The 13570-nt window shown below is 40.9% G+C and overlaps 2 protein-coding genes across 4 annotated transcripts in view; both read right to left on the bottom strand.

The window, feature by feature from the left end:
• Positions 1-7584, bottom strand: part of LOC111263172 (alanine aminotransferase 2) — a 9708-nt gene extending 2124 nt beyond the window's left edge. Inside the window, exons 1-7 of one of the 2 annotated variants that reach the window (XM_022838040.2) lie at positions 7136-7582; positions 5961-6162; positions 3352-3441; positions 2088-2330; positions 1517-1763; positions 1040-1247; positions 170-613 (exon numbers count right to left, since the gene is read on the bottom strand). In XM_022838040.2, the coding sequence (XP_022693775.1) occupies positions 170-613; positions 1040-1247; positions 1517-1763; positions 2088-2330; positions 3352-3441; positions 5961-6080 (1352 nt within the window). In that variant the 5' untranslated portion in view covers positions 6081-6162; positions 7136-7582. Of the gene's footprint in view, positions 1-169; positions 614-1039; positions 1248-1516; positions 1764-2087; positions 2331-3351; positions 3442-5960 lie in introns of both variants that reach the window. The other variant, XM_022838039.2, reaches the window with a different exon arrangement.
• A 1641-nt stretch (positions 7585-9225) lies between these two features.
• On the bottom strand, positions 9226-13460 carry LOC111263170 (mitochondrial import receptor subunit TOM40 homolog 1). Of its 2 annotated transcripts, none has more exons than XM_022838037.2 (4): positions 13311-13460; positions 12202-12302; positions 11162-11914; positions 9226-10861 (listed from the first exon to the last, which is right to left on the bottom strand). In XM_022838037.2, the coding sequence occupies exons 2-4, from the start codon at positions 12298-12300 to the stop codon at positions 10703-10705; spliced, it is 1011 nt and encodes a 336-aa protein (XP_022693772.1). In that variant the 5' UTR covers positions 12301-12302; positions 13311-13460; the 3' UTR covers positions 9226-10702. The 2 variants fall into 2 exon arrangements, with proteins under 2 accessions (XP_022693772.1, XP_022693773.1); XM_022838038.2 differs by lacking the exon at positions 13311-13460 and adding an exon at positions 12763-12944.
• Positions 13461-13570: the final 110 nt, after the last annotated feature.

Genomic DNA, 13570 nt, shown 5'->3' with positions numbered 1-13570 from the left:
AAAAAAAAATATATATATATATATATATATATATAGATACAATTAAAATCAAAATGTCTTTTAAAAGCGTTATTATAACTGGATGATAGGCGAGATGGAGATGTCATCTTTCACTACACAAAGAAAAAATGCATCTTGGCCAATTTTACTTGCTCCTTTCAATGCTTACCTAAAGTGAAATGTACCGGGCTTCTGGCCGAACCCGGAGCCAGGAACAACGCATATACCGGTCTCTTCCAGTAACTGTTTAACATAAAAAAAGTCTGGTTGCTGATTTAGAGATTCAGCCTTTTTAATGGCCCTCTGCGGAAGCGAGAGCCTGGGGAAAGCGTACATTGCCCCAGCAACTGGATTACATTTGAAGCCTTCAAATGTATTGAATGTACTAGCCACCATTTTTGCTTTGATGCGAAGCTGCTCAAGAACAGCTTCCTTTTCTTTAACAAACAATTCATATGACGGGTCGCCCTGGACTGGTGGCTTGACAACACAATCCATTGCAGCCTGTCCCAAGACTGTCGAACATAATTTGGCAGAAATTGACTTCAAAAGTACTTTCTTTACTTCAGGGTCGAAATTCACGAGTTCCATATAACCTCCACGAAGACCGCACCTGTACAGCGAATATACAACCGGATACTAATATGATAGCGAAACGCTTGAATCACTGTCGTTCCTCTTTAGAGGAAAACCTATAATGTACCTATATAGCATAGTCTTGCAGTCAGACTTGAATTCAATTGTTTCCTTGATATTCCTTTTCACATACAAACTTTTTTTGTTATATATATATATATATATATATATATACAACATAGAATCAGGCATTAGCCTCTTGTGTGACAGAATGTGATTAATAATAGAAAAAGGGTTTATAAAACATTTTCTTTTTATACCGTCAGTTTTCTTATTCGGTTGAACCAGTATTTTGAATTATTAGTTCGCGCTATATGATCTGCTTTTTGGTAAAAAGGTACTAATCCCTACGTCTCTATGACCACATCTTTCGCGTTTTGTGAACCTTGTGAAGTATACTCACTCTCCCATGAACCCTTTTGAACATGACATGAACGACACAAGTTCAGATTTGTTGAAAGGAGCTCCCATCTCGTAATGCACTTTCCGGAACGAATAAAACTTCCCAATCCAGACATTGTGCTGGTACACTTCATCAGCTAAGAGCACAAGCTTGTATTTGTGCGCAAATTTGATGATTTCCTTAATGTTTGCTTCGGACAGTACCGATCCTATAATGGAACAAACAGTAATATCACTTTTGCCATCCACAACAACATTTGACATTTACCTACGTCGTTTATATCCTAATTTAATATTTGACCATGACAAATTATTCGCTCCTAGCAACAATGAATACTGCAGCTGCTGTTTAGGCCGCAAAACGTGCTGTTTAACATATCTTGGTGTGGTATGTCTGTGAACGTAAATATACTGTGTATGCACATTCTCGCAAATGAATATATATGTATGTATGAGAGAATCGGTCGCAGTTGCTTACCAGTAGGGTTGCCGGGATTAATGATAACGATGGCCCTAGGGTAAATACACTTTCTTTTGGCGTCCTTAATTGAGCGCTCCAACTCGCTAATATTCAAAGCCCAATTATTGTCCTCGTCTAGATAGTACGGAATCTGTCCCATATCATATTCTGCCAAGGTCGCCGTATATAGAGGATACTGCGGAATAGGGATCATAACTCCGGGCTGCTGCCCATTAATCGGCTCGTTCAACAATGACAGGACTGACTGTTACACAATAACAACGACAACAACGGTATAAAAAGTAAGAAAAGCGTAAAAAAAAAAAGCATTACAAAAAGATATGTTCAATACGGTGGTCGACTCAGCTAGATATTTGGCGGAAGCCCGTCCTGTGCCATTAGATCACCCCGCCCCATTGCAATAGATCACAGATTGAAAAGCTCGCATGCCTTTTTCAAAGCACAAATGTCTTTAATTTAACTTCTACTCAAGATACAATGGTATAGCACTTCATATGGTTTAGCCTAGCTACGTTATAAAAATCTGTGTGTACATGTCTTCGCAGACTCATATATGTAGAAAACATACCCTGATTGCTTCGCTAGCTCCGCCCTGAAGCACAATGTTTTCAGGTCGAGTGTCAACTCCATCTCGATTTGAAATAAATTCCGCAACGTGCTGTTTGATGATTGGAACACCCGCGCTGTCACTATATGCTCCAACGGATTGGCCTCCACAGGACTCCAATATTAGTCTGGCACGCTTGCGCACATCGGACGGGAATGTATCCGAGCTTAAAAACTGATCTGGCAGTACGCACGTGGCAAGAACCTAATGAAACATATGGTGCAAAAAGTATTACAAGTCAAATTTGTGTGCTTGATCATTTTGATTGCATAGCTGGACTATGTACAAGCCGGACAGGAAGTGCAGCCCTACGGGGCAATAAATCAACTGAGTTCATCAAGATCGAACTTAAAATCGATTCTCTATTTCCGGGGAATTGGAACAATGCGTACTACTTATTTTTTAATACACTCTACGCGTGTATTAAAGCAAAGCAAATGTTTACTGACCATTCTTCTATCAAGTTCTAGTCCTGTCAACTCTGGCCAAATCCGCAGTTTATTTATTAGACTTACTACGATACAAGCGTATTTTTCAGAAAATTCTCCAGGACAAGGTAGTGGCAGTTACTTGTGTCATCCTTGCTACTTGCATAAACAGAATTTATGATTATTATTATTTAATTATTTCCATTAAGTACTATAGCAACGACTCACCACTTCAGTTTCCTGCTGCTAATTCAATCATCAAATTGCATCCTTTTATTATTAGCTAGCATGATTTTAGTTGCACAGCTCTGATTTGTCGTTCAAGCAATGCACAACCGTTGCACTTTCAGCATCTTCTAATATTCGAGAAGGACTGCTTAGTCATTAATAGCATATAAATAACCCTGACCACAGTACTCTTCAATTCAAATTTAAATTGGAAATCGAAAGCATCCTTGTACTACAAAACAGTCCTTTCTTGACGCCATACATAATCTCTAAGTTTTTGTTTTTACTCGAAAAAGTGTATTTGTCAATATAGTATTTTTGTCAGTTAATTTACTGTGTTTGGCCTTAAACGCTAGATCCCCTAACCTTCATTGCGGGGCTCTAAACGGTTCTTCTTTAGAATGTAAAGAAGCCCTGTGCGGGACAGAGTACACTGAGCTTTTCATACCAATGGTACGAACAGGCTGTTATATCACATGGTCGACAGGACTTCATATTCTTGCACGTGTGCTATTATCAACGTTCATTTAATAATATTAATAATAATAATATCTACGCTAGTTCCTCACTTGTCGAATGAAAGTGATCGCTTTTTGGCCCGTTGCATGGCAGTCTCCAATGTTGCTACGTATCACCTGTTTAAATGGAAGTGACCCCGGCTGGAACACAGAATAAAAAGGGAGTTAATTAGATCTAACCAAATAAACGACGCTTTCACGATATGACGGAATAATAAATATTATCATGCTAAGTGTATGGTATTACAAGCAGGACCTTATCTGTAACTCATCTGTACATTATGCAGTATTACATATTAAAAATAAATAAAGGGGTTGATTAGTTTTTTGTGCTTAAGCAAACTTATATGCGAATTTTCCAGAGTTGTTCGGTGGCATTGTCGGGGCATCAAAAGAATATACGTAACTCAAAGTCTGCAAAAAATGACTCCTTCATGGAAGATGGTGGTTGTACTCGATAATTTTTTAATAGCACGACCTAAAATATATTATTGACTGCAGGTTAGCAAATACTAATGTCAACAATTTACTGATACTAAAGGTACATTTGTAATATGCAAAGATAGTACACCTTGATAATTAATTCGTTATGCAGACCACAGCTCACCCGCTCGTTAAGCCTTGGTTCGTAACATATTTTAATACAACTTTCAATTAGAACGGAACGCAAGCGTCTATCACAACTGACATACTTTCGGTAGCTTTCTACCGAATTTCAAGTGCTGTATAGTTTAACTAGACCTGTCCACCAATGTTGTCCAAAAGTTTCATATACGCTACTGCTTAAAGCTAAAAATATCAGTCTAAATCTAAAACGCTAAATTTTAATAATAATGAATAGTGCATTTATGCATTGTTAAATAGTAAAAGAAAAGCCATTGAGTTGTACTTCGAAAACTGCAAGGCATGTAGTTTTACCATAAATGTGTTAAATTCAGTCCCCTTGTGAATCACGTCTACGGCTACCGTTGACCCCACCACTCACTGTGTTCAACACAGCGACTTACACACGCTTAAAGCTGTGCAAGGCTTATGGCTTCTGAAGTAGCCCATCCTGTTCTTAATCGAATACAACAGCAAGTGAGAGTGCAAAACAACGACTGTCATATGGCAGCCTACTTAGTGGTAGTCATTCGAAGCCTGGTCGCTGTTCGATCCTTCGTATTCCGAATAAATCATGACAGGTCCTGCAAGATTTTTCGCATCTTGTTCTACTGAGGCGAACAGAAGTGTCAGGTGGGAAAACCTGCTATGGAAGTGTTGTTGCCAAAGTCACGCCGTACGATGAGCTCTTTCATCGAAGCGCAGTTACTACACAAAAATAAACATGGGAGAATCTAAGCCTCGACAGGATACTAGCTCCCCTGTATCTGGAGCTCTTGTATGGCGACTATGTGAGGATATTCTACGTGCAGATACCTTTCAACGACCAACTGGTATTAATATAGTGGAACCTTTTTGAGAAAACAAGATTGGGCGCATCAAATGAAACGTATTAGCATGCAAATAAGGCGCAGACAGAGAGTTCAGCTATAGTACCGTACTAAGTAAAATTATGTTGCACAGTAATACTACCAAAGGTATTGATACAGTATTGTATATTTCATAAAGATATTTCATAAAGTAGGTATAATTTACAAAAAATTAACTTAGCCTGACGTTAATTTAAAGCTGCTCGAAAACGTCCCCATTAAGTCCATACAATACACAGCGAATTTTCAAGGTAAATGGTAATTATCAAAAGCTACATTGGAACTTATATAAGTGGATCTGACTTCTCATTTCTGTAAATTTCTAGATATCAAAACAAGAACAACGGCCGACCAAAAGAGCTAACGCTATGCTGTACTTTTCTACTGTCTATGACTGGGTAAATATAATGCTTCAAAGCCAGTTCAACTGAATCGAGTCACAATACTCCAACTTTTCTTAGACCTGTTTGTCTCAACGGCCGCTTCGAATGAGAACTGTTCGGTGACTAACGTCTGACGCCTATTTGGAAAGGGTAGCAGCAGTACCATATAAACTGTTGAATATTTTTCAGTTTCAGGAACTTGCGCTGTATGTATACCATGAGTTCGGCTTGCCAGCACGATACGAATGACGAGTGACGAGCGTCTCGGCGAAGACAAAGAAGGGTTTATAGACACTAGCGAGTCTAGACATCAAACTGCCCTCCTGTAGCTTACATCGCGACATTTATCCGCGCGCGCGCGATCTGCGGCCGAAGACAAAGCTCTTTATTATCAGTTTGCTTGTTTTTGGACACTCGGCTTGGTCGGGCCAGTCGCTTGTCACCGCGCGGGCGCACACATCAGTCCGTGATAGTGCCTTTTTCCGTGCTAATGCCACCATATAACTCACGTTTTATTATGTCTTTATTGTCACATACAATTTAGGCGTCGACTTATGCATGGTTAAACGCTAGTTGCTTGGACAATATGAAACGTTGACCCCATTTTCTTCTATGTTAATCCATTGACAGTGACCCTTCACGCACTCCTACAAAGGTGTGAATAATGTGCGTACTACTGCAGCGACAAATAGGTCTTTAGATTCATTGCCATTTTCATTATAATGCTTGGTAGTGCTCAAACTACTGGCGGTCTTTTTGTTAGTATATCATCTTTACTTTACCGGCTCCGGATTTCTTGGCTTACCTTGTCCTTGAGCTGACGCTCGATTTCGCCTGCCCGGATCACAATTGGACCTCGGACTGCGTACTCCATCACACGGAGATTCTTGTTAGTGTCCTCAAATCTGATCACATTACCCTCCATCTTTGTTGAAGTCGTATGAAGTTGCTGAAATAGCTGTTGCTGCCAGACCTTTTGCGAGGATCGCTGTGCGGTTCCAAGTTTACTAAAAGAAAACAGGGGCACAGTCTTTTGTAACTGTAAGGCTGACTGTGTTGCCGCTTGTATCGACGTACTGGAAGCCGCCAATGAAGAGGTTCTGACGGCCGTTGGAACAGAATCAGCGGTACACGTCGTTATTCCAGTGATAGCTGTTCCCCTGTTACTGTTTACCGCAACAACAATTCTTGTCGTTGTTCCTATTACGGCCCCTGTCGCTTTGGCTGTCGCCGTGGCTTTAGCAGTCAGCTGAGCTGCAGCGGCGGCAGCAGCGCTGCGTTGGCTGCTACGGCCGCTCAGTCCTGAGCCAGCGGCGTCGGCCAGTGACGTCATAGCGCGCGACAACATGATGGTAGCGGTATCGACGGTGGCGCTGGACGGAGGCGGCGGGAAAGCCGCGAAGGTGAGGGAGCGAACGAATACCCCCGCACACAGTACGTTCGCGCACACAGTACAGTAGCTGGATAGTTACCCCGCAGTAATATTAAAAGAAGGCGGCGTGAGACATTCTCTTACAGAATTGGTGGATTGACGAGCAGGGGTAGGCGCGAAATTATTGCAAAGCCTTGAAAATGCAAATGGCGCAGGAGAATACACGACAGTTTTACCACATATATATAAGGGGCATAGTCCCTAGGCTCGGTGTATCCTCACACACAAACACACTCGCGGAGCTAAACACAGCCGCGCAGAAGATACCAACAGCAGCGACACCAGCGACGCCACGAAAGCCAACTTATACACAAACCAGCCGTCGCATGTTTTCGTTCTTCTCACGATTGCCCTGTTCTTGGCAGAACGACCATCATTCGAGTTCATCACCAGCGATCGGGCAGAATCTATTCGCAGTGGTTGTAATAACAACGCCAGAAGCACGCACAATCTGAGTTTTTTTTTGCTTTTCTTACTAAACACAGAGGCACAATTCCGGCAGCAAAGCGAGGCAGACAAAAGCGAACAGTTGGGGCGAAGCAACTTACCCGATCGGAGTCACAAGACCCCCTTGTAAATAGTTGTACGAATAGCCGCCAGGTCACTGTCGGTCAACAAGTCGTTAGTCTCACATTGTGATACTCAGAATGAGCAGATGGTACCGCTCTGTACCGCGCCGAAGGAAATCTGGGCCAGTTTCCATAGGACAGCCGGCGGCCTTGAGAAAATTTCCCCCTCGCCATCGAACCACAGCTAACTGGCACCGACCTGGATCGAGCGGCAAGATTTAAAATGTGATGCGCGCGCTCAGTAGTAAATCGGGTCGGATCAGGCCAAACACTGTGATAAAAACCAATTACCCTAACCACTGACGTAGCCAACCAATGACTATTATTTGACGCTTGACCATGTTTCATTTACCTCTATTTCAAAAGAATAATAAATAAAGGTAAAGAATGCACACTCGGTAACGGTTCGGTGAAAATAAACATATGTAGCGAAACAGAAATGCTCATTCATGATTGGAATGTTTTTTTTATATAGAAATCGGGTTACAATCGAGAATTATCTCCGCGTGTGCTAAAATTCTCTCTTGCTGATAAGACAAACGTAGGAAGGCTAACAGTATCAGTTTGTTTTGCGATATGACCCAGCGATATTTTTGATAAATGCTCGAGCGTCGTCTCGAAAATCTTTGTCTCACTGGACGCGACTGGTTGCATGCAGCCAGCGCCAGTAAAAGAAACACCTATCTCTCTAATAACGAGATAAGCACAATTTTGTGGTTGAAGCGAAGCATGATGAGAGTTAAATACAGGCGGAAACTTATTGGAATAGAAACTCGAGAATAAGCTAGTCGAAAGAGATACCGGTAGGAACTCCAAATTAAATAAGCAGAAATAAAGCGAATACTTGCTTTAATTTCAGTCTTAATACACAAATCTGTGTGTGCATAGGCAAATGCAGGGCGATTTTAAAAGGTGCCTAGAGTTGCAGTGAATATCGAGCTCACGCGTGGATCTTCAACGCAGAGATACCGAGGAAATATAGATTAAAATAGGTCGATAGGGGAAGCGGGCCGGCCGGTTATCCAGGGATACGGGAGTAGCGCTAACACGTCTACGCTGAGCGATGCGCTTCTCGGACACCATTCACACAGAGGTAGGGCGGTCCTTGCTGGTCTGTAGCTTGTGATAAGATCAACCCCTGCCCCCTTTCCTCGATGCAGATTTAAAGGCGATTTCAAGCCGAGCTGTAACACAATCTCGAAGCACGGTATTATTAGCCGTCAGCAACCAGCGCACTAAATATAACCATATTATATAGGTGTAAAAATTATCAGAGAAACCTTATATATTTTTCGTTTATGACAAAAACTCACAACGCCATTTGTAATACTATATACTCTAACACGCATGTGTCACTATCTCTTTATTACATTCTAGATTATGAACCATAATATAGAAATACCGTTTCCGGAAAGGAAAAGTAATTCCTAATGTCACATAAATAGATGTGTCTTATAATGTGCTTGAAAAGTTAAACATGTTAACGTTAGTGTTTAGAAGAGCTAATTAGTGTCAAGATTTTATTCAGTATTTAACCATTTCCTAATTTCAAAAGAAATTTCAGCTCTTTTAGAACTACTAAAATGCTTTTTAGTTGAAGATTTCAATTACATCGCACGTGAGGCCGCTGTTACTATGATCATCAGTAAGTAATACATAAATACTGAAACGGTCTCACTTCTACCGTGCTGCTGCTCAGCCAGCAATTAACCACACTTTTTTTTTTTACCTATCTCACTTACAGAAAAAACTGGAAGTTTATAGGCGTTCACTAATAGCCATTTTCTTGTAAGCATTCCTTGACTCTCTTATAGGAAGCAGTGCAAAATTCCAAAATGATCTCGACGGGATATCTTAACTCTCCCACCCTAAATAGGAGGGCCCCGACCTAGGAGGTGATTAAGTTATCACCAACCTAGAACCACCTAACAGCTTACCAGAGAAACCCCGACAACTTTAATCTCCTATATTGCACTTACAAGTTTGTTAATAAAGTAAATTATTATACTATAGTGCATGCAGAATATTTTACCATCTGCTGGCTTAACAAAACAATTAAAACGCTACTATTAAAATGAAGCCTTGCTCCTACATAAACGTTTTTTATTATTTCTAGTAGCACATTTATTGCGATATATCCCTATCTATATTCAACAAACTAACTCACGTTTTGTTTTCATACTACAGATATACTTATTTTTTATTCTAATAATATAATCATTATCCGGGTTGATCGTATGCATTCATCTAGCTTCCACCTTTACTTTTAGTACTTTTCATCATCATCATTGTTACTATTATAAAAAGAGGTTATTATGAATCGCACACATTCTATATATATTCTCCTTCAGATTAAGTATTTTCAGTTATTTATTCAGTATGAATCAACCAAGCAGGTTCCCTGATTCTTTTTCTTTTCGTTCTGTTTGTCAACTTTTCTCTCAAATTATGTCTACTAGTTCGAGTTAAAATAGTTTTCTTAGTGTTAATAGTATCTTCACGTAGATACACATTCGCACTCGCTTTCGCAAATTTTATTTTTGAAAAAAAATCACCGTTTGTCTATTTTGTAACCATGTTTAACAACAAGCTTATTCTTGAAACATTTTTTGTTTTTTGTACCTGAAGGAGCCTTCATTTTCTGCTCTTCGTCTATTTTTAGTCTATCCCAAATATACCCAAAAATATTGTCCGTATCCGCGCCTACCAACCGCTCAATCGTACTGACCATAGCAGCGTGAGAGAGCAAACCTAATTGAAGTAATTAGGTTACACTTATCCTAAGTAAAATAATATTAGTAGCAAACAATTACAATCACTATTGTTTCACTGATGAACTGACGTACTGCCGATTATAATTAAATTTAGGCATTCAACTCTATCGTTTAGTTATTGTTCAGACATCTACGCTTTTTCAAACAGGTTCATCCTGACTTTTAGCCTCGAATTGGCCTCTTGCAATCTGTGTTCAATCTCCACTAACCTTTTTTTCTGCAATTTCTTTTGTTCACAAAGAAAGCTAACCGTCATACCACATACAGTATTTCTCCGTATTATATATGCTGTAACAATTGCCTGCAACACGCTATTTGCTTCTTGGTTTGCGGAGATTAAGATAATAGAGACTCATACTAGCATCCTTCTCTATAGCAGTCGCCTAGTCAATTAAACACACGACAGTTGATTATGCCGGTGTACACCGTTTGATTAAAAGTATTGTGCAGATGATGTTCCTAGACATATTTTCACGGTTCTCTGACCATAGGTCGTGACATCATCCAGGGTACTGAATTCCTACCCAGTTGCTTTCTCTCACACATCGACGCCCATTAGAGCGTTATTTCGAGCATTAAGGCATCTAAATCTGCATGGCGATAGGCTGCCAACGATCAGAAACCAGCCACGCACAAGCTCGACGTAATCGAGGATCAAGAAAATGTTGCCATGATAATAATAACTATTAACAATAATAATTGAGGTGATAATTAAAAGTAATAATACTCAAATAATGTTATACGCTTGCTTTTTAGCCGGGGGAAGTACATCTCAGCCAATAATTAAACCAATCCCAAATCGTGACTGTGCTTTGGCATGGTTAAGCATGGCAGACAACGAAAATGTAAAGGGCAATGGCGCAAGCTTTTTTTCCATAACAGCTCCTACTGTCCATGACGAGTCGACCATACCGCGAAAGACGAGGTTTGCCTAAAACGATGCACGAAGTAAACAAGATTTACGACATTTAAAGAAGCGATTTTCGATGAATATGCAAAAAACGATAGAGCTTTTTGGGGTCTCCGCATGATGGTGGTGACGAAGTTAGAGGATTTTCACTATCTTAGAAACACCTATATTCGATGAGAACATCGTTGAATCTAACGCTTAGACACCGATATCCACCGCTTCTGGACATTGATTCTGTGGATAATTTAGAATTCTGCTCATCTGCATTTGTATTTCGTAAACTTAATATCATACGCTGTTTAATCGGAAAGATCTACTCACCTTTGGCACATCCAACTGGTAGGCCAAAGTGGCAAGGCTCTCTCCCACACGAAGGTTCGTCTCGACTTCCACTCCAACTTGTGTTGACTCATTTGTTCGCAGATAGTACGATGCATGGATAGCGCTCATCCCGAGAGTTCCAGCAACCACATAATTGTCACCGGTGTAACGACCCACCATGGAGACAACCGATATATAACCACCAGGAACGGCAGGCGAATACTGGTGGAGCCATTCCGCCCCGAGCGCCACCCTGGGCCGAACATTCTGTAAATACTGACCGACCAGTATTCCTGAACGGTTGTTCAAGTCAATATTGGCGCCTGTTAAGGTCCCCGTGTAATTGGTACCGCGATACTCGCCTGAATACTGCACCGAGCCAAACATGCCATCTTGAATTTGAACAATCATCTTGCCTTTTAGGTTCTCTGTCAAGTGTGCCAGGCAGTGCGCATTCAAATTGCCCGACGGATCCATGTCTCCAGTAAGGAGAACGCTAGGTTCTGGGGGAGCACCCAAAGCTGTTGTAATTGGATTGCCACAAAATGTGGCACCAAATCGGTATCCATTGAGCTGTTTGTTATTGGTAATATTTAAAGAATGTGTAACTTGAAAACTATTGCTAAGGCCCTTTGAGAGTATCAACCGGCCACCTTCAAAGAGTACAGGAGCGATCTCCTTGACGCGCTTGTGAAGGTCCTCGAGTGGTCCAGGATTTGCTGGCAGCTCAATCTTCACATTCGACTCACTCTTCTAAAACACCACCGGAGGACAGAAATGCAGGACAGAAAACAATAAACGATATTTAATAATATTCCTATTATTAAAACAGCTGTTAGCGCACTGGAAGTACGCTGATAGTGGGCGGCTACCGACCGTTATGTAAAATCAATGCCTCTGCCCTTTCTTATGATCATTTAAACTTGGAATGAATAAAAATGATTATTTAGATGAACCATGTGCGATCAAGCAGTACTTCATGCACCCATCTGTGTACAAGCGACGATAAGCTGCTTAGTATTTTTGTGAGGCGAGCGTACCTGACTAGGAGGTGGGCTTCTTTCGTTGAGGTCCGGAGGTGGCGTGAAGACTGGCGGTGGTGGAGAAGTTGGCATCGACTGAGTCTGTACATTCCCCATGGCTAAAAAATACACAGTTCTTTAAATATGGTACATTCCCCATAGCTAAAAGTACACAATTTTTTAAATATGGAATCGTCAGTTAATGAATTCTTACTAATAAGGCACACAGATCATTTAATTCAGCTCATCTATTTTTCCTACTTTCATTAAGAGCTATAGTAGCTATTAAAAACACGATTTCTAACAATGCCCGATACGGCTTCCCCTCTATTAATTATATATTACAGCTTTAATTGTTTCATTTCACATATTCGTGAACATAGTTCTGAATACATTTACCTTTCTTCATTTACATTTCTTACATTTACCGAGCTGTACGCTCTCGCTTATCTCAGTTCCAAAATACATTAAAAGGCTACCTAAATTCCAACGCTGCAACTTTAGAGTTTCATGTATTGCATTGTAAACTGAAACAAAATTCAATTACTTAAACGAAGACTGTCTAAATTAAAAAGATACCTATGCCAATACTTATGAGTCGGCACGTGTTACTACAAATTCGTGTTGCCGCGGCGAAAACACGTTACACACGAAACAATGAAAATCTGAAGCAGATCAACGGAACAACAGCAAGCTTTGATGGTAGATTCCGCTAAGACCGAAGAATCGATTCAGTAGAACACGGTGGTATCATTCAACGTTTTTGTAAGCCAGCTTCCAATTCATGTGTGCTTATATTTACGTTGTATATATTTTCTCCACTTTTATTTTACGACGCGATCAACAAGCTCGGTTCAGCAATGTATGCCGCGACTATTTTAAGACATTGTATTATAGGGATATACATGATATCGTCAGTTGCAAAAACCCATTTATGCTCTTGACCAAGCTCTCGTTCGCTGGCATCCCAAACGGCAATTAGTGAGTGGGCTGCGCGAATATCGAGCGTGTCACGGCAGGGTGTTCGTCACTCGACACAATGCGCGTCATAGTTGCACCTAACACATCAGCTATGTACTGTTTTTCACCGGCCCAGCGTCTGTCTACCTCGTGCGATATGAACGTACCTGATTATTATCTATACGATGTACGATAGGGGCCGATGAAGCGAAGCGGCGACGACAGAACTGTGAGATGTTCAAATTTTCGGGCTCACAACGTGCCTGTGTGTATGTTACTGCTCTCGCCTACACACTAACTCGCGGAACGGCAACAAACATTAGAAAAGCGCCGCCGTCGCGAAACACACAAAGATGAGGGAAGCTTCATTTCCCGCAAAGATTATCACTCCGCCAACGCACGATTATCCTATTAGATTGTAACGTCT

This window comes from Varroa jacobsoni, unplaced genomic scaffold (assembly GCF_002532875.2).
Source record: "Varroa jacobsoni isolate VJ856 unplaced genomic scaffold, vjacob_1.0 scaffold_740, whole genome shotgun sequence".
Classification (NCBI taxonomy): Eukaryota; Metazoa; Arthropoda; class Arachnida; order Mesostigmata; family Varroidae; genus Varroa; species Varroa jacobsoni.
The sequence above is the reverse complement of the archived record's forward strand: the minus strand, read 5'-3'. Positions and strand labels throughout refer to the sequence as shown.